Source organism: Polypterus senegalus, chromosome 6 (genome assembly GCF_016835505.1).
Source record: "Polypterus senegalus isolate Bchr_013 chromosome 6, ASM1683550v1, whole genome shotgun sequence".
NCBI lineage: Eukaryota > Metazoa > Chordata > Cladistia > Polypteriformes > Polypteridae > Polypterus > Polypterus senegalus.
This window is the reverse complement of record NC_053159.1, coordinates 132,076,901-132,102,750: the sequence shown is the minus strand read 5'-3', so window position 1 is coordinate 132,102,750 and position 25,850 is coordinate 132,076,901. Positions and strand designations below refer to the sequence as shown.

General features: G+C 45.7%; 1 protein-coding gene across 1 annotated transcript in view; it reads right to left on the bottom strand.

Moving 5' to 3' along the window:
* Nucleotides 1–11,043: 11,043 nt before the first annotated feature.
* The window catches only part of rtn4rl1b (reticulon 4 receptor-like 1b), a 245,399-nt gene continuing 230,592 nt past the window's right edge, over nucleotides 11,044–25,850 (bottom strand). The window contains exons 2-3 of the mRNA XM_039757214.1: nucleotides 15,908–16,365; nucleotides 11,044–13,034 (exon numbers count right to left, since the gene is read on the bottom strand). Of these exons, the coding sequence (XP_039613148.1) occupies nucleotides 12,057–13,034; nucleotides 15,908–16,365 (1,436 nt within the window). The 3' untranslated portion in view covers nucleotides 11,044–12,056. The remainder of the gene's footprint in view (nucleotides 13,035–15,907; nucleotides 16,366–25,850) is intronic.

The following is a 25,850-nucleotide window of genomic DNA, read 5'->3' as shown; positions in this document are numbered from 1 at the left end:
AGTGAAACCCCCACAGTGCTTTGTGAAAACGTCCACGATGGAATAAGGAGACAAGTTCTGATGATGGTCTATTTTATGGACCAGACCGTAATGCAGCTGGTCAGGATGCTTTCAGTAGTGCCCCTCTAGAATGTGGTTAGGTTAGGGGATATGAGCCCGAAGGCAAAAATACATTGGTACACTTCGTACAGATATAAACAATAATTTATCTCATAGGGGTTCAGTATTCCATCTAGGTTTTTAAAGAGTGGTCTCACGACCCTTTCCATATGGGGTAGGGTATGGAAGGCTGGCCCTCTTCAGCCAGAGCAGAAAATGGAGCCTCTGTCCTCTGTCAGGTGCACACCAAGTCATTTGGTGCTTTTCGCTCTCTCTAACACAGATTTCTTCATGTAAGTGGAGTGCAGTTAGGGTTGGTCTTCCTGAAGTCCCCGATTATCTCTTTAGTTCCCCATTGAGAAACAGGTTGTTACACTTCTGCTCCACTTCTATCTTGTACTTTGTCTTATCCTCATTGTGTCCTGTCATCAGCAAACTTGATAATGCTGTTGGAGCTCTGTGCCACATTTCAGTTAAGAGTTAGCAAGGCAAACAGAAGAGGGCTGAGCACACATCCCTGGGGGCCTCTCGTGCTCAATGTGATGGTGCTGGAAATTTTATTGCCAATGTGTACTCTCTGTGGTTTTTCTAATAGGAAGTCCAAAAATCCCATTACAAAGAAACAGGTTTTGAGGGATAATGGTATTGAATGCTGAACTAAAGTCCATGAACAGCATTCTGATGTAGATATTTTTTTCTTGTCCAGGTGAGATATGGACAAAAATTGAAATCCAAATTTTTTTTCAGATCAAATGAAGTGCAGATGTCATGGCATCTTTGCTGGACAGTTTGGAGCAAAGTGCTATGGTTTATGTGATGGAAGCTTAATTAGTGCCACATAATTTACCTTATACATCTCTCTCTGTCTGGGGGGACCACCTCCTGCTGGCCACCCTAAAACTGCATCCCCAATGTCATATTACTGCAAATCAAGTGATCCTTACTGGGCCATTTGTCCAGTAAGAGCCCATCTGCATGGTAACTCTTCTACTGCTTAAGTCGATCCTCCTTACCCACACCTTGGGTGCCTGGCATCATGCTCTGCAGGTGCACCATCTTGGATGATGGACGTGCTTACTGTAAAATTATTGCTTTCCCTTATTAGCTCCCATAACCCCAGTGATCCTCATGTGCTCAGGCCCAGGGCTCCACTTCATTTTTATTGTCATAGTAAACAATGAGAAGAAAAAAGAACATTAGTGGTGCTCAGTTATAAAGTGGATTATGAAGGTAATGAAAAAGTCCCATAAAGGGCGATACATGTTAATGTCTGACGCAGAACAAATCCTCATATTGTCTGTCAATTACCCACAGCCTCTTTGTCCAGTTCTCCATAGGTATGTCCCCTGTCCTCTGCTCTTTTAGTGACACTTGACCCATCATGTGACCCCTGTCTCAAACACAACTGCTAAACCTGCAGTGCTTGTCACATGAAGCTCCCTCTGTGCATTCTACCTTGAACATCTCTGATTCTGTCTCAGCCTTTTTCTAGCTCTCGGCTGCCTGTAGTGTTTTATCATCGGCTTTAAAGAGATGGCCTGTTCTTGTCAAACATGGTTCTAATGCTTAAATCATCAACTTTGGGAGACGTTATAAAGCAGTGTGGTAGAGAGGAACCTGGGGGACCTTCAAAAACAGACATGTTATTATTTTGGACAAATTAGGTGACTGGGATTGGACAGCTTGTTGAACTTGTTCTTTTCAAAATTGTTCTAAGGTTCTAATCATAGAACCAAATTATGTGGTAGAGAGGGGTACTTTGGGGTCCTGTAAAAGTCAACTCAACAGAGGAATTAACAGGATAGGATTGTCAAACCTGAACCTTCTACCACGGTGGTAAAGGAAGCAGTGCTGATGGCGGCCCAGAGGGTAATAATGGCCTGTGTTTTATTGGAGTGTGTGACCTGTTAGTTTAAACCTGGAACTGATGATAATGACACCGAGGATGAGCCGGGGAAAATGAAGACACACACACAGTCAGCAAGAGGTGGTGCTTTGTGCTTTTCCTAAAAAAAAGAGCACTGATTCAATAATTCATTACAAATCAAGTGCAAAGTGAAGGTTTAAATTAATAAATAATCAAACAATAACAATCCTGGGCAGAAAAACATGTCCTTCAAAAAACAATCCGGTGCTTCACCTCTAAAAACCGATGTCTCCTGGGCTTACCCTTAAGGGGTCTCTTCAGCATGAGGGGACGTCCACCAAGAGGTGCAGACATCCCTTAAACCTGGCTTGTGTTTCCACTGTCACTCCCAGGGTGCCACTCCGAGCCTACTCTTACTCCCACCGCCAGACCCTCGGCATCCACGGGAGTCTTCACTGAGCACAGAGGTGGAGGTCACTCCTGCACTGTGAGGTGCTCTGCTTCACACACTGACCAAGTGCTCCTCACTTTGGCTCACTTCCCATCTAGCATTGCATCTGCTCTTCTGCCCATCTTTTGCTTTTGTTTTTCTTTCTTTAACCTCCATTTCTTATTCTTCTATTGCTTTCTCATTGTTGTGCCATCTGTCCTCCTCATTTCCTGCCCAGACTCCCTTTTTTACACCGATTGGGTTCACCCGCTCTGAAGTGTGAATGAAGCACTCGACCAATCAGCACCCCAATTCCCCCATACACCCGCGCCCGCCTGCAGCCTGTACACATCAGCACTTCGGTTTAATTTTCTTAAAATATGAAGCACCACGGACCTCTGTCATCACACAGAGTTTGTGGTCCCAGTGCCTCAGTTCACATTTTGGCCAGCCATGTTCTTCATGTCATTTACGTCTAAATCCCACAGACATGTGGGTGTGTTTGGCTGGCCGTCCTAAGGGCCTATGCAGAGCTGGTTCAGCGGAGAGTGGTGCAGGTGGCCAGCAGCTTTGTGTTATTTAAGTGGACTTGTATAATGGATGGTGGTCTTCTTAGTGGTTTATCACTGCACTTAATGGATTTTGTTGCGGGGTCACATCAGAGTGTTGTTCCCAGTTTGTTCACTTCTCTCTTTGGCTGAACGACACCATTAAATATCCTGGCGAGTTTTATCATGCTATTTATCTTATTGATTTTTTTTTCCCCTGTTGATTTACGCTCCATTTTCATTCCAGACATTTTCCATCCACACTAGCATTTTTCGATCATTTTCTAAAACTTTATCATCTACCCTTCTTACTGGGCATGTGTGGTTTATCAGCCACGAGCAATGTTTACAGAGCAAACCCGAAGTAATTTGAAATGCTGAAGGAACGAGGAAAACACCAAATGGACCTCTTTGTGTGAGCAGATGATGAAGTACAACAGCTTTTAAAGCTTATAAATGAACATAAGGTCGGCCAAACCTGGGAAAATACAGACTGGGAGTTCTGTCAAAATAAAGACAGCGAGTGTTTCAAGGCAGAGTACCTGTGATGCAGATGCATTAGGAAAGGATCACAGGGTAGCAGGCCGAGGTCAGCACCTGATCACATCATAATGAACAAAATTAATTTTATTTATATGGGGCTTTTCCAGCTGCTCAAAGCGCTTTATCTACCACCACCAATGTGCAACATTCACCTGGATGATACGACAGCAGCCATTTATGCGCCAGGACACTGACCACATGTTAGCTATTAGGTGGTCATGAGGTGAGTCAGCCAATTAGAGACAGGGGACGGTTAGGGGACCAGATGGGCAATTTAGCCAGGATACTCTTTTCAAAAAATGCTCAGGGATCTTGTTTGACCACAGAGAGTCACAAGCTCAGTTTTATGTCTCACCCAAAGGACGTCACTGTGTTCTCAGCACAGTGTCCCTGTCACTGCACCAGGACATTGGGATCCATACACAGCCTGCAGGCTAAGTGCCCCCTAATGTCCTCACTGACACCTCTTCAAGCAGCAAGCCAGGCTGTCCCCAGTTGATCTCCCATCCAAGTACTGGCCAGGCCCAAACTTGCTTAGTGTCTGGTGGTCTGGTAAGCCATAGGTCAGCAAGTTCCACTCCACACTTCTATGTGTTGTCAGATTTATATTTTATGCAGAGCATTTTCAAAGCATTTTGTTTTGGTTGTCAAAAACGCCAGCATGGATGGAATGGTCCATACAAATAAAAAGATGCCTGCTATAATCTCCCATGTTAGTGTGGACCAGATGGGACTTTTCTTTCAGATCTTCTGACTATGCAGGAGGCGGCAGTCATGTTCCTGAGCCCACACTGAAGACGTAATCATTTTCTGGTGATATATTATCTCTTAATTTCAAATACAGTATACTGTCCTGACACAAGGGCAGCTCTTCTGTCACTTGGCCATTGTTGTGACCAACAGCAGGGCACATCAGGCACTTCACATCAACAAAATTTGGAGGTGTTTGTCATGTATGCTGAAGCTGATGATGGCAGACTGCTCCTTGTCTCTTGTTTTCCATCTCTATCTCTGACTCCATCTAGTGTGAGCGTATTGGGCCTTCCTGGGCTACTCTTACAGGATGTGGACATGTGTGACTAATTATTGGGATGCTGGCTGTCTGTTTATTGACTTTGGGGTATTAAACATCTGTCTGTGAACAACACGACACCCCTAGTGCACCATGTTGTGCTTTTTCAGTTCTCCTGCATTTCTTATTTCCCTGAGTGTGTGCCAACTGACGGGCGGGCAGTAGAAAAATTGGACAAACTCTTCACACCTCATGTTAAGAGAGACCGCAAAGCTGAGAGAAAAACACACTCAGAGTGTCTTCATGTGATCTTGAGGGTCTCAGATACATTGGGGCCAATTATTGAGTCACTAACTGACCTTAGCTGAACATCTCTGGGACTTTAGTAGGACAAGCCTTCAATAACAATCTATATGCAATAGGCTGGACATTTATTTCTATTTATCCGATTGTATAATGAATATGTTATTGTTAACATTGCCAGTTTTTTAGGTACACCCTCAACAACAAAGCTCTGGTCACATTCTGTTCTATTGATACTTTATTGCTGTCTCACTGAAGCATCACCTTTGACCCCCACTTATGAATCAGCGAGACTTCACACTCTCCTCCTCTCATTCCTCACTGAGACTCAGGCATATCTTTATGTTAAGTTCTTGCTTTTTCGTTGTTCCTTTGGTATCATCCATGCCCTCCACTAGTTTCTCATTGAGATTCTAACCCTTATATCTCCCCCCTGCCAACTCCCTCATTCTCTTATGATCCTATCTGTGACTCCAACCCTCTCCCCCTGCCATATCTCTCTGTGACAGCACCCCTCTCATCGAATTCATCTTTGTGACTTCACCCCTCCTCAACTCTCCTCTCCTCTCCTCCCATACCTCAGGATGACTCCACCTTTCTCCTTCTTTCATTCTTGATATGACTTCACCCCTCCCGCATCTCTCTGTGGCTCCACCCCTGCCTCTGATTCCTCTGTATGACTCATCCCCCTCCTCTCTTCTCCTCAATAGCTCAGTATGTCTCCATACCTCTGAGGTGTAACTTCAGTGTCTTGTCCCTCAATGTCTCAGTATGACTACAACCTGCTCTGTCTTTTGTGATTTGTATGACTTTGCCCCCCCTCGTCCTCGTATGTCTCTCTGTGGCTCTACGGAGTGTGGTATAAATCAGACAGGCCAGCATTTCTAACATCAGTGTTTTTGGCAGAGTGATGGGATGGGCAACTTGAGTGACCTTGGAGAATGTGAGTATGGCATGAAAGCTCGTGTTAAGTTCTAACATCTCCTAAACATCTATTGTCATGAGCTTTTCACACAGAACCGTTTCAATGGATTACAGTAATGGTACAAGAAGCAAAAAACTACCAGTGCCAAGTAATGTTGTGGATTAAACCAGATTGTGGATCAGAGGGGTCAAAGAAGAATGGTCTGAACTATACAAACAAACAGATGGATCACAACAAGGCAAATCAAATTTGATTTCAACACTGATGTATAGAATGTCCTATCACAAAGCACCACTTATTGGACATGATCTTGATGGCCTACAACAGCCATGTTAAATGCTGATGCAATGAAACACAAGACAGCAAATCTCCAGTGGTCACAGAAATTTCAAAGCTAGACCACTGAGGAGTGTAAAAATGTGGCTCCAAACCTGCCTCTGATTTCCAATATCTCATCTTTCTATGACTCAGTATGACTACACTCTGGTCTGTCTTTTGTGATTTGTATGACTTTGCTCCTCTCCTCCGTGTATATCTCTCTGTAGCTCCACCCCCTTCTATAATTCATGTGTGGCTGTATCCTGTACTCCTCTCATTTCTCTGTGTTATCCCGCCCCTGCTTTCTTCACACATCTCAATATGACCCTACCCCTGTCCTCCTCACATATGTCTCTATACCCTCACCCCTACTCTAATTCTTGTCTGTGGCTCTGCCCCTCTTCTTCTCATGCCATACCTCAGTATGACTCCACCCTTCTTGTTACCTCATACTTCATATGACTCCACCCCTGCACTGCTCTCATATTTCTCTGTGACTTTACCTCTCATTTCACTGTGTGACCCCATCCCTCTTCTCCTTTCCTCTCCCACATCTGAATGACTCCACCCTGCTCCTTCTCTCATTTTTCTTATGACTCCATCCCTCTTCTCCTCCGTTATCTCTCTGTGTCCCTAACTTTTCTTCCAAATCGTTTCTGTGATTGCACTCTCTCCTCCTCCTCCGTCATATCTCAGAATGGCTCCACCCCTTTCCTCTTATTAATCTGAGTGACTCCACCTCCCCTCCTCTTCTGTCCTACCTCACCTCAGTATGCCTCGGCTGCGCTCCTTCTCCCATTTTCATGTAACCCCACCCATCTCCTTTTCTCATATCTCTCAGTGACTCCACCACTCCTGCCATACCTCTGTGTGACTCCATCCCTCTCCTCCTCTCATATCTCTATGTCATTCCGCCTTCCTCCTCTACCTTGCCACTGTATGCTGCAACACTTTGTATAAATGGTAGGACAATAAAGCCACTTGACTTGACTTGACCTGACAAGACCCCACTCTTCTCTTCTAATTCCTCTTTGTAACTCCACCCCTGTCCTCCAATTCCTTTGTGTGAGTTCACCCCTTTGCATAACCCCACCCTACACTACCACTTATTGTTCATGTGAGTCCACTTCTCTCCACTCTCTGGGTCGCCATCCCACTCCTCTAATTTCTCTGCTTTAAACCCTCTCTGTTACTTTAGCCCCCCCCACTGAATCACTGAGTTCCATCTTGTGGCTCCGCCCACCTACTCCTCTTCCTCCTTTGAGTCATTCCACTCTCCTCTTCCTCTCACACCTCATATGACTCACCTCCTCTGTCCCTCATATTGATTGGTGAGACTTGGCCATCCCTTTCTTCATGGGTGCCTCTACTGCTCTCGTTCTTTATTCCTGCTCTTTCTGTGGCCCCTCTCTTTGCATCAAGTTTCCTGTCTCAGATTATTATTATTTTACAAACGATAAAGTACACCTGCCTCTTGCGTGTCTACCTGTTTTGTAGAAAGTGCTTTGTGGTGGATATTTCCTGCCTTCACGTTGATGCCGACGGAGATCAAGCAGCCCAGTTGCTTTTTTGTGGGCCTGTCAGAGTGTCTCACTGGAATATGTTCATTAAGTGTGCTGCACGTGGTACTGTGGGCTTGCTGCATGCTGCTTATATTCACACTGAGCGTAACTTTACACGCTCCACATGCAAATGACGCAGCAGGGTGGCTGTGGCCGTCAGCAGCGGAGGCTGCCTGTGCTTCTCTCCTTCATGTTTTAAAATTGAGTTGCCTAGATCAAGGGGAGAACAGAAAAATGGAGCTGGAGGAAACAGAAGAAGATCAGCATTTGTTCCTCGTTCCCTGTTGGTTTGATAGGTGTAGTTGATAGTCACTCCAGGCATGAAGATGGACCAGAGTCATGCTGATTATTTGTGAGACTGTTATTGAGACAGTGTAGGCTGGTGTATGCCACCTTGGTGGGCACACAGATGTAGTAATTAGATAATTAGGCACACCTGTTCAACTGTTTGTTAACACAAATATTTAATCAGCCAATCACATGGCAGCAACTCAATGCATTTAGGCCTGTAGACATTGTCAAGACGACCTGCTGAAGTTCAAACCAACCATCAGAATGGGGAAGAAAGGCGATTTAAGTGACTTTGAACATGGCGTGGCTGTTGGTGTCAGACAGGCTGGTCTGAGTATTTCATTTGTGAGATTTTCACTCATAACCATCTCTAGAGTTTACAGAGAATAGTCCAAAAAGGGAAAATATCCAGTTAGCAACAGTTCTCTGTCTGAAAATGACTTGTTGATGCGAGAGGTCAGAGGAGACTGGTCAGACTGGCTTGAGCTGATAGAAAGGCAACAGTAACTTAAATAAAAACTCATTACAACTCAAGTATGCAGAAGAGCATCTCTGAATGCACAACACATCAAACCTTGAAGCAGGTTGGCTACAGTAGCAGGAGACCACACTGGGTGCCACTCCTGTCAACTAAGAACAGGTAACTGAAGCTACAATTAGCATGGGCTCACCAAAACTGGGCAACAGAGGACTGGAAAAACGATACCTGCTCTGATGAGTCATTCAGATGGTATGATCAGAATTTGGCATCAATAACATGAAAGCATCAATCCATCATGCCTTATATCAACGGTTCAGGCTGCTGGTGGTGGTATAATGGTGTGGGGGATAGTTTCTTGGCACACATTGGACCCCTTAGTACCAACTGAGCATCATTTAAATGCCACGGCCTACCTAAGAATTGTTGTTGATCAAGCCCATCCCTTTATGACTGCAGTGTACCCATCTTCTGATGGCTATTTCCAGCAGGATACGATTCCATATCACAAAGCTCAGATCATCTCAAACTGGTGTCATGAACATGATGGTGAGTTCACCGTACTCAAAAGACCTCCACAGTCACCAGATCTCAATCCAATAGAGCCCCTTTAAGATGTGCTGGAATGGGAGACTCACATCATGGATGTGCAGCTGACAAATTTACAACAACTACGTGATACTATAATGTCAATATAAACCAGAACTCCTGAGGAATATTTCCAGCATCTTTCTGAATCTATGCCATGAAGAATTAGGGCAGTTCTGATGGCCAAAGAGGGTCCAACCTGGTGCTAGTAAGGTGTACCTAATAAAGTGGCCGGTGAGTGTATATTGAATGAGGTCAGTGGACAGTGCATTCAGATGATAACCTTGGATGATAGTAGCTCTGAAACTGGCACTTACTTACCAGCTCAGAGACTGATGGTGACAGTCCAGTGTAAAGTTGATAGGCAGAAGTAAGGCTTATTGATAGGCTTCATTCTCCCTTAATGATGAACATCTCCACAGAACATTTTAATGAGGCTACCAATGATATGTAACATTAGTATTGACATGTTTCAAGAGTACATATTGTAACACATTTAAAACTGAGAATTTCAATGTCTATAAACTGGGGACAGTGTCCCTAAGAGAAGCTGAAGATAGCTCTGCACTCAGGCTCCTTCTTTATGCCAATGCAATTGGCTTCTAAGATAAAGAAGGAGGAAGGCACCACTGCAATGCCAGACTAAGAAGACCAAGGAGAGGAGGATGAAAACATTTTAGGACTAATTACTGTCATGAGAGTGCTGCCCGGCTGGATAGATGAGGTACGCGGCGTGTAAATAAAGATTATTGGTTTCCTCTTCCATAAGAATTTGAAGATTTGAGTGTGTGGGGCTCTTAGAAGGACAAATCTGGATCTACTAATCTGTACCCAGCTCCTGAATTTAGAACACCCTGGGCAAGCCCGCAGCCACTGAAACTCACAAAGTGAAGTGAAAATCTGAGGGCGTCTTTGAGATGACATCTGAAATCTCACATTCTCAAACCAGTTGCAGGTCACTCATAACTAGGGAGGAGGCTTGCCTATTCAGATTCTTCATCAAGATCAACCAAGCCAGCATTCCCTCACTATCCATCCATCCATCCATTATCCAACCCGCTATATCCTAACTACAGGGTCACGGGGGTCTGCTGGAGCCAATCACAGCCAACACAGGGCGCAAAGCAGGAAACAAACCTCGGGCAGGGCGCCTGCCCACTGCAGATCCCCTCACTAACCCTGAACAACTACACATATCCTCCTGAATGTCCTAAAGCCTACTTATTTTTCTTCTCTCTGAGGCTTCCAAAGGTTCCAAAGGGCAAATTGAGATTATTGCACTGAATCTCTTCTTCAAGGTAGATCACGTCATTGGTCCTTATCCTTATGTCCTTCCTTTCTACTTTGTGTGCTTTTGAGCCATCGTGTGCTTCAGTATGAACTGATCCACAAATCATTTGATGGTTTTTGACCATGAGAGGATGTGTCTGGGACACAGAGACAGCCAGTGTTTGAGCCATGGAGCCCCTAGCGTCTAAACTGTTAGGTCCCTTTAGTTCACAAGGAGCTGACGTGATCCAGTGGGGATACCCAACGGGAACAAACATCAGAATTGTTAGCCCACAGTACCTTTAGGAAATCTTTAGTAAATCTCACATACATACCTGTATCCTCCACACACCCACTCCTCTATGCGCATGGCCATAACATGGACCTCCCGATGGGTACATGTCGGTGTCGGCAGGATATTTGAACAAAACCAGAGGAGCTGGAAAACAAACAGGCAGACTACATTGTATAGCATAAGAAGATATAGATTTTTAATATAATTTATAAACATTTTTGTCTCTTGGTTGCTTTATTTCATATTTTTTTCTCTTTACTATGATACACAGTTCATTTTTGAGGAAATGGAACAACAAAAAGGATTGTGCATTGCTATCTGAGGGAAGTGAGAGGACCGTACAAAAAAAAAATAAAATCAATAAAATAAACGAAAGGAGAAGCACTCCCCTGCACTGGAAGAAAGACCCTGTAATTGTTGAAGCAGTTCAGTTAGAAAGGTATCCCGTCAGCGCACATATCCCTACACTGCGTGCACTGTCACGGCTCCAGGTGCGATTGTCTTGCTAGCGCCCCCCTTGTGGCCTGCAGCAGACCATACAGTTTGTGGATTACCAGGGTCAGAGTGGTATTGCGAAGGGGGCTCTCAGTTTGTTTTTCTGTAGATGTACACTGCTTATTATGGTTTGTCTGATTCCAGCTATATCAGCGGCAGCCCTCTTTCCACTGCAACAGCATGTGATTTTAAGGAAACTCATCAGAAGGGGGGGGGGATGGGAAAAACAATTGCCCCCATTATACACCCATTGTCCTCTTCTGGCCCCCAACCAAAAATATTTGTTTGTCCACTTCTTGTCTTTTATTACAAAACCACATCTTTTAAATATGTATATAAAAGCTATCGCTAAATTTTTTTTGACTATGAGCCGTTTTTCAGAACGTAACTCCTCTTTTTGGGATGGAGATTTTGATTTTCACAAGGCCTCCTCATTCTGGAAGTCATAACAATTGGTAAAAAAAAAAAAAAAAAGAGGTGGTCAGTCTCTCCAAAGGGTCAAGCAACACCTACTGGGTAACGATGACGTGCAGATTCGGGAATCCCAACACTGGCTCACTCCTTTTTTGGGGGGATCAGTAAAGTCCTATTGAGTGAGGGACTCAGGAAAAGACGGGACGGAGATGAAGCAAGACATGGCACAAGCACCACCCCCTCCCCTCATCCCCGTCCCCATCACCTTCTCATTTGGATCCAACACCCCCAACCCCACACCACACCTCCACTGATCTCTTTCATATTCCAGAAGGCTGCACGGGGCCGACAGCCTCGTTTTGGTCCTTTTAGCTGAAGAAGAATGAACACGGTGGCAGTGCAAATTCCCGCTGCATTGGCCCGCCTGCACTTACAGATTCCGTTTTCTTGTCCTTTCGTCTGCTCTTTTGTATTCTTCTTCCTGTAATTTTGCATGTATTTAAATATATTTATCAGTATTGTTGTTGTTGTTGTTGTTCTGTTTTATCAAAAAGTTGCCGGCACATTGGCGCTGCGTGCAGGACTCAGGCTGTGATTTGCAGTTCTGGTGAGCCAGTGGTCAGCGCATGATAACAGCGAGCACCACCCACAGTGCCACAATGCGACTAACTAAGGAAAAGGAGGAGTGGGGGACACTTCCCGCATTGGTAGCCTGCTGTACTCCACTGGGGGGCCGGACTGGGGGCCGCCGGGTGCACTTGGGTTTTCTCCGAGGTGGTCCGGCTGTGTGGTCAAATTTGTCCTCACCAGGGAATTCCATAGGAGAATACTCCTTGTCTGCCATCTCCTCCATGGGATGAACTTCATTGGGACCCTTTTTTGGCCCTCGAGATCGCTGTCGGGTGCAGTTTCGAGACCCATGAGGCCTTTGGCTCCCAACGTGGCCAGTTCCTGAGGTCGAAGGGGGGATATTGTTGGAAGAAGGGGGGCTCATTTTGTCAGCTGGCGGTGGAATGACACCTGGTGGTTGCTGCTGCCCATGGTGATGGTGGTGATGGTTGTTGTGGTGATGACTGTGCTGATCCTCCTTGAAGGAGGATTTATCTGCAGTGGTCCAAGTGCTTGTTTTGATTTGATGCAGAGACTCTGAACCAGAGCAGTTGGGGAACTCGTCTTTACTAAGCTGCTTGAGGTCTTTGCCCCTCACCTCAGAGGGCGACTCGCAAAGGACACTCGAACTGGACCCTCGGAACCTCTGCAGCCAATCCCACAGAGAATGTGACTTGCAGCTACACTCCCAAGGGTTACCATTGAGCCGCAGATACTCCAAGGAGGGAAGCTGGGCTAAGCACTCTCCGGACAGCTGTGTCAAGGAGTTGTTGAACAGGTACAAGGTGGTCAACTTCTTCAGGTCATGGAAAGCCCACCTGTGAACCCACTGGAGCTGATTCTGATGGAGCAAGAGTCGATCCAAATTGGACAAACCTCGGAATGTATTCTGATGGAGGCTCCACAGCTTGTTGCCGTGAAGGAAGAGGTGGCTAAGATTCACCAGGTCCACAAAGAGGTTGTCCTGAAGGGATTCAATCCGGTTGTCCTGAAAGAAAGCAGAAAACAATGTGAAAACAGAGTCAGAGAGCAGGGAAGTATTAACTGCCAAAGGCACACACATCTGACAGCCTCTGATCTGCTCAACTTGAAAACTCTGGACGACCATAACCCATTATTCTTGATAGTTGTTCACGTTGCGTCTCAGGCGTGAGGCTGCTAGGTGATGGCACCTCATAAATAAAAGGCAGGAAAATAATCAGCCCAACCTCCAGCAGCCTGCTGCTTGTGATACGCTGGTCAGGGCAAAGACGCAGCTCGAGCAATTTGGACCGGTAGATAAAATGCAAATACCCTTTGGGGACCGAGATTACAGCTGTCAAAAGTCTCATTCATTTAACGCAAAGAACAACAAACAACAGACATAACGAAGGAGGCCTTGCTGTTCACAGGACCATTAATCATAAAAGCAAGGCGTTTACTAGGGGGAGATACAGTGCCCCTTATAGGACAGTGACAGTGCTGCAGGTCTGTCACACACTACAGCTGGTGGATCTCATGTTTACAAGGGAGGGGGGGTCCATAAAAGACACGGGCACCTTAGTAAACTTTAATGGCAAGTCTCCCTTCTACCAATCCTAAGGATAAATCTAATCCAATCAATCTAATATTTAAAGCAGAACGCATGCTTGTCTGGTATGCAGAGCTACGTCGTCAAACATACAAATATTCCACACATTGTCAATTTGGACATAAGAAGACCACAGACCAGGCTTCATTCCAAAATTTTCTTCCTAGGAGAACTCCAGTCAATGATGGCACCAGCGGTTTACTAGTGAGGGGTCACAGGAGGCATTTTGGGATTTGGCCCAGCTATGGAAAGGTGGGCTAAGTCAGTGAAATGTTGGTTTGGGGACAAATGCTTTCCTCCTGGGTAATTTATTTGGTGATCACAGATGTGCTTTATTCCACCATGGGCAGTGCCAGGTACCCTGACGCCTCACAGACATGGGGTCTTCATCTCTGTGATGTTGGACTCGAATTTACTAATTCTTCTCCTGTCCACATGGATTTCATTTGGTTACCCTGGTCTCCTCCGCCATCCTATAGAGGTGCAGATGAAGCAAATTGTTGACTACAAATGGACCTGGCATGAGTGTGTATATGTGTGTGTGTGTGCGTGTGTGTGTGTGCCAGTGTATGAGCGTGTGTGTGTGTATATTTACATGGGTTTGCCTGGCGATGAACTGGCACCCTAAGATGGACTGTTTCTGCTTGGCATCTGGTTCTCTCATTTGGAAAAAGCGGATATGTCAATAATGTAATACTTTATAAAGAAATCAATATATTTTTATTTGTAGTTTTTGATTTTAATTTTGGGCTGTTACTATTATTACAAGAACACTATAATTGCAGGGACATTGGCACTTGCACCAGTAGATTCAGGGTCAGTTTCTGCCCATAAATCGTCTGGTTGCTGAGCTATCAATCTTAAGAACAAATACTCTACAGATGTTGCATGCTGTTTACAAGTTTTATTTATGTTTTGCAGTGTGTTTTTGTCAGCTGCTCTGAGGGGACATATTAGTAAGAATTCCATTGTGCTGGGCACACATAGCAGTAAGCTTGACCTTACTAGGATGGTGAATAATTGTCATTTATAATTGTGTTATTTTCTTGTAATGCACGTGTATGAAATGTGCTATACACACAAATGTATTATTATTATTACAGAATGTAAAATAATACAATGCTGAATAAAAGGACAAGAGTCTGTGTGTGTTTTTGTGTATCTGGATGTCTGTCTGGTTGCTATGTCTCCATTATATGCCATTTAGTATGAGATTCATAAAAACAGTGCTAATGTTTGTGATGTGCCGTCTGTTGGAATGAAAAATGCATTGTATTTTATTACCACGTACATTGCAAAATAAATTCCAATAGATGGTGCACTGCAAACATCAACATTGAAGACGCTGATTCTTCATTCCTTGCCCTAGTCCTAGTCCTTGTTGATTAGATTTCAGCCCATCTTGAGCGGGTAGCACAGCGAGGCTATATATATAAAATGCTAATGTCTGTCTGTCTGTCTGTCTGTCATGTGATTCCTAACAAACTTATATGGCTAGAGCCAGATTTTGCATGTTCTCCCCATGTCTGTATTGGTTTCCTCCCCAGTCTAAAGACATGCAGGTTAGGTGAACTGGCAATCCTAAACTGGCCCGTGCGAGTGAGTGTGTGTGTGATGGACTGGTGCCCTGTCCAGGCTTTGTTCCTGCGTTGTGCCCTATGTTTGTTGGCATAGGCTCAAGCAGACCCCTGTGAACGTATCTAGGACTAAATGAGTTAGAAAATTACTGACTGACTGGGCCATAGATTTGGGCTGAGAGCTTGAAGGGGTGAGGCCGCAGGGTTAAGTTACTAATGGCTATGCCACCATGCTCTCCATTCTCATGAAGGGTTATTCCAATTTAGGATTGCAGGGCCTGACTGGAGTTGTTTATCAGGATCCATTGCTGAGCAAAGTGCCAGTCCAGCTGAAGATCACACACACTCTTGGGGTCAGTTTGGAATCTCTACTTAGCCTGGCACGCATGTGGGATAAAGCAGGAGTACTTAAAGGAAAGCCCACGCAGACACAGAGAGAACATGTCAGCTCCACAGAGACATGGAGCAAGCATGGGATTTGAAAGGAGGATGCTGGATCCATAAGGTGACAACGCCGTACACTGCAGTACAGTAGACCATTGAGTGTTAGCTTCACCACTATGTGAGCTAAGAGGCCCTGAATCTGCCATACCTCACGCAAAGGCATAGCTCAAGATGGCATGAAAAAGTTACTTCTGCATGTCACTTGCTCTCCTCCATGCTGGCATGGCTTTGGTATCTTCAGTCAGGCCTTGATGCCTTTAACTGTCTTACCTGTAAGTAGAGATACTGCAGGCTGTGCAGACCCTGGAAGATGCCATCAGGCAGGGAGCTCAGGCCACAGCGGTACAAGTGCAGGGCATGCAGTTTGGACAGTCCATGGAAAGTCTCTGCAGCCAGAGCCCTCAGGTATTTGTTATCCCCCAAGTCGAGCTCCTCGAGCTGAGTGAAGCCCTGGAAAGTGTCCGGGTCGATGAAGGTGATGTTGTTGGAGTAGATCCACAGTGTCACAGTGTGGGGGCTGAAGTGGCCCCTCAGCAGCATGCCAATTCGGTTGTTCTGCAGGAATATTCTCTCGCTGTGTGGCGGGATGCCCTCGGGAACTGTCAGAAAGTTGTGGGCCTGGCAGCTGACTGTGGTGGGCGAGGTGTAGCAGACACAGTGCCGAGGGCATGACCAGGAAAGTTGCAGCTCCAGGCCGCAGAGCATGAGGAAGAACTCCAATCCGTACCCTGTGGAGAAAAGAAATAACTTCAATAAGTAAACAAACTGGGAAAATAAAACACATGAAAGCAGTAAAAAATGTTTTTATATTTTCAAAAGCTGAAAGTGTAAAGTGACACTGGCACGCTTGCTCGCCCACCACTAACCCTTGGAAAGCAAAGTGGAGTCTCTGCACACACTCAGGTTGCCTCCTAATCCTGCTATCAGCTCTGAGCTGCTGCAGCCTACACCATCATCTCGACGTTGGTGTCTCAGACGGCAGCCATTTGATGGCTCCAAGGTGCTCTGCTGTATGTTTTAGCCTTGGAGGAGCTGCAATCCTGCTCTCTGCACCAAAGCAATGTGCATGCTCACCATACGCTTCATGTTAGCCTAGCGGCAGATCCGGGGATTGTTGGAGGTGACGATCACAGAGCGCCATCGTGCTCTAAATCTACCCTCTGGGCACAAGTCACCATCTGATTTCATCCTGCGATGGTCTCAAAATGCCACAACTTTCTAAATGGGCATTAGAGGGAGTGCCAGCTGGATTCATCCCATGGGTGACAGACTTGGCTGCTGGCCTTTCTCATAACGCACAGCCTCGTTCAGCAGTGATGTGTAGCCAACTAGCACAAGTGTTTGCTGCAAACTCACATTTATACCCATGATGAACTCCCTAAAGTGAAAGAGGGGTGTGTGTGGGGGGCCCTCATATGGTTGGAGCAGCTTTGTTGGGGTGAGCTGTGGGACAGAAGGATATCAGGCCTTCCCCATCATTGGTGTCATTGGTATGCATGGCTGCCATAGTGAGGCAAGCTGCTGCAAAGTCAGCCCTTTAAGTTCTATGGCCACAGATGTGGGTCAAAACAAAGCCAGGTGCCTCTAGGTGGCACCACTAATTTAAGTTCTCTGTCTGTTTGACCTCACCCCACTTGCAGTGGCAGTGTGGCCTGCCATTTACCAAGTGAGAGGAGAAGGCATTTGCATCAATAAACAGTTTCGGACTCAACAAGGTTAGCTGCAGAGGACCATACTGAGGTGTGGAGGTTTATTCATATTGTGTATTTTTGAATATCCCCCTACCCTCACCCTTACTCATTTGAATTTTGTTTTCAATAATTTTAAAGTGTTCTTGAAGCTTGCACAATCAATGACACATTATGTACACATCTTGGCCAATATCTCTGTGCCACCTCCCTAGTTGTCTCCTCCATCCCAAAGACAAGCACATCCAAGTGGTCCAGCAGGAGAGTGTGGGTATCTGAAAAGGGCAACCTCTGGTGGACTTGAGACCTGTCCTGCAACTGGAATGCAAGCTAGGGGGGTTACCTGTCCTTGTATGTGTAGTGGTGGTCAGTGATGGGCTGTCTAAAGATGTGCTGTTGGAGGAACGGGTGACTCTAAAGTGACCAAAATAATAAGGAAGTATGGACTGGTACTCCATCCCACCATCTAAACATTCACTGATTTGTTAACTGGCAGCTCTAAATTATCCCAGCATGCATTAGCCTTGCGTATGAGTGTGAATTTGGGTGCCACGTTAGCCATAGTTCCTTTACATTAAATAACCTGCCTAGTGATGGATGAGCACCCCAACCTAGATTCTAAAAATGGCCTCTTAGGCTAAAGGGCTTGGTGTATTTGTTAATGTAACCCTAACCCTAACCCTAACGCCTAACCCAAAAGTCAATTCTTTATGTTAACTGGTGACCCCAAATCAAAACATAACATGACATTTTCAAACCTGCTCAATCCAATTCAGGGCTGTGGAAGGATTAAGCCTACCATGGAAGCACTGGGTGCAAGGCTGGAAATGTCTTATTGTGGGGCCCATTTGGAATGGCTAACCAAGCTAAATTGGCGTAGGATAAATGAGTAAATGAATGGAAGCGTAATTATGAGAGTACCACGTGATGGCCTCATGTTGCTTGTTACTTGGTAGCTCTAAATAACTCCAGCTTGAAAGAATGAGTGACTGATTGAACGTGATGAACTGTAGTGCCATCCCATAGTCAAATGTAGGGTCTCTTAAGTTAATTAGTTTGGTGCCCAGAAATGGATGGGTATCCTCATTCCACTGTCTAGAGACCTGCTGTTAGACCATTTACGCCTGGTGAAGTTTGTGAATGGGTCAGGTGATGACCTGACATCCCATCCCATAATCAAAAGATGCACGTTTACAACTGTCAGTCAGCCCAGGTGAATGAGTAAATGAGGGCCTATGTGGGAGTGTGCCCAAAAGTCGACAGACGCCCCATCTCACAGTCACATTAGATACCCTGGTATTGTGGGTAAAGGGTGCCTAGTGATGGATTTTTAGTTTGTTAGGCTCTGCCAGCCTGTGCTCCTCTTAATACCATAGCATACTATTTTCTAAGCCTGTTTAATCTGGAGTAAGGTCATGGGGTGCTGGAGCCTATCCCAGCAAGCATAGGGCACAAGGCAGGAACAATCCCTGAACAGGATGAACACGTCAGGCCCAATTTAACATCGCCAATCCACCTACCCTGCATGTCTCTAAACTGTGAGGGAAACCCATGCGGACAAAGAGAGAACATGCAAACTCCACACAGGGAGGTCCGAGTCGTGAGCCCTGATCTCCTCACTGTGAGCACCACTCTGTACCTCTAATAGATTAAAAGAATTTTCAAAATGAACAAATGGACTGAATTAATCAAACTGGTCCGTTCACATTAGAAGGTGCCTGTGGTGGAGTTGGAATGACTGGATGGGGAATTTGTTGATGAGGCATCTTGGCTTTGCTGGCATTTAACATCAGAGGCATATTGGCACTCAAATACACAGACAAAAACAAAGAGCACAGAGTAATAAATCAGACAAGCAAGAGGACACAATTGGAAAAGACATTAAAATAATTTAACGGCTCTCTATTAACATAACACTCCTGCCACTTTGGACGAAACAGCACTTCCAGAATTAAGCAGCTCATTCAATGTTCACGCCATGAATTTAGGGAACCGAAAAAAGGCCATAATGCATGGGGAACTCAAGCCATCCTTCTGCCCATCGACTTTTCATCTCGTGTCTACAAACTGTGGCAGCGGCACGCAATTCCCCCTAAGCACAGGGCTGCAGGCCCTGGCCGAGTTGACAGGTTTTGTTTAGCATTTTTTCCCACAGAATACTTTTCATCTCGTTATATAAGGCCTCTTTACTTATTTATTTAGCTGATGCTCTTATCCACAGTCATATCACTACTGGATTTCGATGCTGGGAGCACTGGCAGTATACAGTACAGATGTGTGGGGGGGCATTACAGTTCAGGACCTTAAAATCTTGTCTACGCTGCTGCAAGCAGAGAATACGCACACAGGTATGGCAAACAGGATTTCTATTTCTGTCAGGTGTTATTTCCTTGCCTGCAGCTTTCAGTTTTCCTTTCATTGCTTTTCCAATTGATGCATGCTCTCTATATGTTATTTGAAATTTGTACCATTCCTCCATTTTCTGAAGTCAGTGTTCCCACTCTGGACAGCACACGTGTACACACACCTCCTCCTGGGCCTGCTGACAGAACACTGGGAGACCATACAGGCTGTGCAGAGATGGTAGCCAGGCCAGTATCTTATTCCCAGTGTGGTCCACCAGGGGGCGTACCGTTCCCCAAACCCCAACACAAACAGGTTGAGACACAAGTTCAACACAGCATGCGTTTTATTCAAGTGGGGAAGCGTCTCTCTCTTGCTTCCCACTTCACAACACAGTATACAAAGCACCAACTAATATGTCACAGTTCTTTCTTCTTTCTCTCTTTCTCTCTCTTCCTCTGTCACCTCCACTCCTTGCAAGCTTCGTCCACCTCCTCCTGTCTCTGGCTCCTTAACTGGTGGTAAGGCAGCCCCTTTTATAGTGCACCCAGAAGTGCTCCAGGTGTTTCTCGACCTTCTTCCAGCTGCACTTCCGGGTGTGGTGGAAGCAGTTCCTAACTCAACTCAACTGCACCAGCAGCACCCCCTGGAGCCGAACAGGGCTGCTCCAAACTACAACTCCTAGCATGCCCTACAGGGATCCAATCCAGGGGGGCTGTCCTCTAATGTCTCGGGGGGGATAATGACCTAAATACAGCTTCTTCCTCGGTTCTTCCACCCAGCTGGGACCAATAAGGCTGCTCCAAACTACAACTCCCAGCATGCCCTGCAGGGATGCATGGTGCTGTAACAATCCAAGGGGGCTGTCCTCTAATGTCTCGGGGGAGATGATGTCATATATATGGTCTCTCCCTCGGTCCTTCCACCCAGCTGGGACAAACAGGGCTGCTCCAAACTACAACTCCCAGCATGCCCTGTAGGGATGAGTGGTGTTATAACAATCTAGGGAGGCTGCCCTCTAATGTCGCGGGGAATATAATGTCCTAAATATGGTATCTCCCTCGGTTTTTCCACTCAGCTGGAAGCAATAGGGCTGCTCCAAACTACAACTCCCAGCATGCCCTGTAGGGATGAGTGGTGTTGTAACAATCCAGGGAGGCTGCCCTCTAATGTCTCAGGGGAGATAATGTCCTAAATATGGTCTTTCCCTCGGTCCTTCCACCCAGTCTGTAATGGCCCTGACCATCTGTCACACGGGTCACTTGCTAACCATGGTGCCAGCTCATATATATATTATAAAGACAATTCATGTTTGCTGTAATGTATACAATAATTTTCTTACCTGCATGTCCCCCACAGACTACTGCCATAATGCAAACAACAGAGAGTGAATACCAAACCATAAATTAAATACAACTTTAGAAAACACATGCAAGAAATAAACACTCCAGCAACCGTCTGTACGAGTGACTGATGAGTAGCCAGAGGACGACCTGTAGATTAAAAACTGCTCCTGAATCTCTTGTGGTGCGAGTGCCGATAGCCCTGAACCTTCTGCAATGATGAAGGAGTTAGAACTGTGACTGTGTAGGATGGCCGAGGTCCTTGTCTGATCCCTGCCACTTCTTCCCTTTATATCCTTGAGACTAAAGCAGTGATCCCTTACATTAGGCCTACTAATCTCTGTGTGGTGTAAGGTAGAGAAATACTTGGGTCCTGCCCATGCCCACTCCCCCATCTCTCATAACCCTGGTCTACGTATTACAGGTGAATCATGGCGTTGCCACCCTTGGTGACATTTTTCATGACTTGGGGCTCAGAACATTCTCACTGCCAAGGTCTGTATTTTATATTTCATCCTCCTCTTCTTTTTTCTTTCTGTCCCACTCTAGTCTGTTGCCAAGTCTTTCTTGTATCTTTCTGTCTTCTTCTCTATCTCCTCACCCTCTCTCCTTCTCTTCCTTTGTCCTGTACAATGAAACCTGTTTCTGCAACATACACCATTTTACACACAACCTACTTGGAAGCCTTTGCCTATTCAGTCAGTTTGAGAATGTGGTCTTCCAATCAGTGCCAGTGCCAAGCTTATTAGTGTGCCAACAGCTTACCCATGTGGTTGGGTTTATCCCCCTCTTATGATGACGAATGCCTGATTCGTCTTAATGGTGGTGCTGGCCCTGCTTCCATTGCTTACTCCTCTTGACTTGGGCCTGATTTTCAAGAACATCACTTCTGCATCTAAAACCCTCCCGCCATGATCACACCAACTGCACATCTGAGCATTGCTTGTGCCTGGCCCCCTTGTAAATGTTTCATTTTAGGCCTTTCTGATGACTCCCTCTGCTCTCTAGGTTTTAGGAATGTCTCCATGCCTCAGCCATTTGGTATCTCAATGTCTTTCTTAAACCCTCTCCTGTAAAGACCTCTTTCCTCCTCAACTATTCCGTGTTCTTTCCCTTTCCAGATAAGCCCACTCTCTGTGGGTATGAGTGCCTCAAAGTTAGCCTTCACCTGTTTTTGGAGGTCCTCTAATTGCATTTGCCTCCATTTTCTCAAAGCCTCCTTTTCAGCCTCATGCTACTTACATGAAGAATGAGCAGTACAACATCTCCAGCATTTCAAACTGTCAGTTCTAAGTGTGACTTAGATGAAGGTGCATGGGTGGGAGCCATGAATTGTCATCTACATGCACCAGTCAGCCCAACATTAAAACCACCGACAGGTTAAGTGAGTAACATCGATCATCTTATTACTGTGGCACCTGTCATGGGGTGGGATGTACAAGGTAGCGCGTGAACAGTCAGTTCTTCAAGATGATGTGTTGGAAGGATAAACATCTGAGTGACTTCAACAAGGTCCAAATTGTGAGGACGGGGTCAGAGTATCTCCAAAAGGGCAGGTCTTGTTCTTATTATGCGGTGTGTAGTTCCTACAGTATCAAAAGCGAGCTGGTGACAGGGTAATGGGCGTCCTTGACTCACTGATGCGTGTGGGGAGTAAAGGCTAGCACGTCTAGTCCGATTCCACAGAAGAGCTACCGTAGGACAAATTACTGGAAAACTTAATACTGGTCATGACAGAAAGGTGTCAGAACACACAGTGCATCATCACAACTTGGTGCATATGGAGCCGTGAAGATGAAGACTGGTCAGAGTGCCCCTGCTGACCCCAGTCAACCAGTGCCTACAATGGGCAAATGAGCCTCACCCCTGGTCCATGGAGCAATAGAAGAAGTTGGCCTGGTCTGATGCGATACATTTTCTTTTAGATCTCATATATAGCCCAGCGTGGGTGTGTCATTTACCAGAATGCACTAAGGGAAGAAGGCAGGCCAGTGGGGGCAATGTGATGCTCTGGGCAGTGTTCTGCTGGGAAACATTGGGTCCTGGCATTGAAGTGGTTGTTACTTTGTCATGTACTACCTACCTAAAGATTGCTGCTGATCATGTACACCCCTTCATGGCCCTTTTATTCCCTAATGGCAGCGGCCTCTTTCAGCAGGATAACCGCAGAGAATTGTTCAGGAATGGATCGAGGAACACGACAAAGAGTTCAAGGTGTTGACTTGGCCTCCAAATCCCCCAGATTTCAATCTAATCGAGCATCTGTGGGATGAGCTGGAAAAACAAGTGGAGACCCCACTTCATAATATACTGAACTTAAAGGGTCTGCTGGTAACACCTTGGCACAGGATGGCAGGACTGCAGGATGTCTCCAGAGGTCTTGTGGAGCCCATGCCTTGATGGGTCAGATCTATTTTGGTGGTCCTACACACTATTAGGCAGGGGGTTTAAATGTTGTGGCTGATGTGTCGGTGGTCTGTTTATTTTAATATGTCATACAGTTGTGACTTTCCATCTGGCTCACTTGGTTTTGGCTGCACAGTGTTGTGGTGTGGGGGTTCTTACTTAGCGAAGTTTTTAATGGTTCAATTTGCACTATTTTGTATTAACATAATTTTTAAAAAACCTTTGATTAAAAACTAACAGTAATGCTGCTTGCCTTTCCAAAGCAGTGTGTGTTACAAGTACACACTGTACATTCTGAACAGATGGCAGGTATGTATGTGCCTGTAATATTCTGAGCCGCTTCAGCTAATCGATAACTCAAATTGACGCAACTATGGAGAAAGCACACCCATACAGTTACCACACACATCTACAGATCGATGACATAAACAAAGACTAAACTGCGTTAGAAGTCACACTAATCAAAGAATTGGCTCACGGAAAATTGGTTTATGGCATAAAAAATAATATAAAATGAATCACCAGAGCAGCATTACAGCGCACAACACAGAGGGTGTCACAGATTGCCAGGTTTATCAGATTAGGTTAGACATGCAGGTTAGGTGGTTGGCAGTGCTACAATGGCCACTGATGTGTGTGTGTGTGTGTGTGTTCACTTTGTGATGGCATGACGCTCTGGTTTGTGCTCAGTGCTTACTGGGATAGGTTACCCTGCTCCGGATAAGTGGGGTTAGAAAGTGGACAGATGGTTCACATCTAATAGTAGCAGAGGGTACACAGGGATCTCCTTCAAGAGTTCTCTGTTACTTCTCAAGTCGCTTGCCGTTTCCAAATTAGCACTGCATCAGGGCGTGTGTGATTGTGATTTCCAAACCTACTTTTGGCATCCAGTCCATGCTGGGCTCCTGCCTTTCTCCTGTTGTTGCTGTTTCCAAGTCCCTTGGGTCCATTATTGATCAAATCAATCCAGTCTGCTTGTTCAGCACACTCATGTTAAAGTGCACAGGGCTGATTTACAGGTATCAGGTAAACTAATGTGCGCCTCTTTGGGCACATGGGAAGAAAACCAAAGGATACAAACTTCCACACACAGACAAGTACACACTCCTCACAGGCAGCCACACTAACCACTGCGCCACCACGACACAAAACTCAAAAGCAGGGGCACCCATATGAAGGTCTGTTTCATTCATTATGTGGCGACAGTCAGCGTTTTCAAGCAAATTGCAGTACTGTATACTGTATATTTGCATATAAGTCGGGTCTTGAAACCCGAAAAATCGATCATAAAATCAAACCCCGACTTATACGCCTATTCAAAAATATGACACTTACATTTTTTTCATTTTTTTTTTTACATCTTCTTGCCTACTCCAATCTCCCATCAGTTTCCCAGAAACATCAAATTTTGTTGCAGCAGCGCAGTTACTAATTTCTTTCGCTACTTCAATTACTTTTAATTTAAAACCATCTTCTTATTTTCTTCTGATGGAACGCTCTATCGTAGATAAGGGATGCTCTAATTATAAAGGTGTATGAGGGTGTGCAGACGTCGCTTCGGAATAGTTCAAATATTACCATGTGGTCACGCAGGCACAATGCATAGAAAAAAGGGCAGTGTGCTCCGTGGTTACTGTCTCAGGTGGGCGTTAGCATATCATAATCCCTCGGACCAATAGCTTTAGTTTTCCACATTCGACTTATATGACCAACATTATAAAATACCAGAAATTATATGGCAAAATCAAGTTCTGACTTATCCGCGAGAGAACTTAAATGTGAGTATATACAATGTGGAGCCGACCCGGACACAGACAGGCGGACATGTTGTCTTCAAACCACCACACGTTTATTAAATACACTATTTACAATAAATGGTCACTAAGACCCAGTCCAAAAGTGCACAATACCCCAATAAACACAGTCCTGGCCACAAATGCCTTCTTCTCGGGCCGCCTCCAGTCTCCTCTCTTGCCTCGTCCTTCTTCCACCCGACTCTAGCCTCGAATGAATGGAGACGGCCCCTTTTATATGGTTCCCGGATGAGCACCAGGTGTTCCCGGCATTCCTCCTTTGGCCACGTCCCAGCGTGGTGGAAGTGCCGGCTGTCCTCCCGGCTGCTCTCCGGGCGCCGTCCTAAATCTTCCCCCCAGCACTTCCTGGTGTGGCGGAAGTGCTGGGGTAACAGGTCCCCAAGGCATTGGGGCGCCTCCTGACGGTGACCACGGGCCCCTACAGGGTGGAGCTTCCATGCCCTGTACCCGTGGCCCCCAGAGCAACCCGGAAGGCAACTCCAACGTGATCCAGGGTGGGCACAGACCCACATCCGGTCCCTCATGACGTCCCGGCCGGGTCATGGCCCCTGGCATCGATGACAACAATAAATGCAATAATAATGAATAACAATTCTTTACATTTATATAGCTCTTTTCT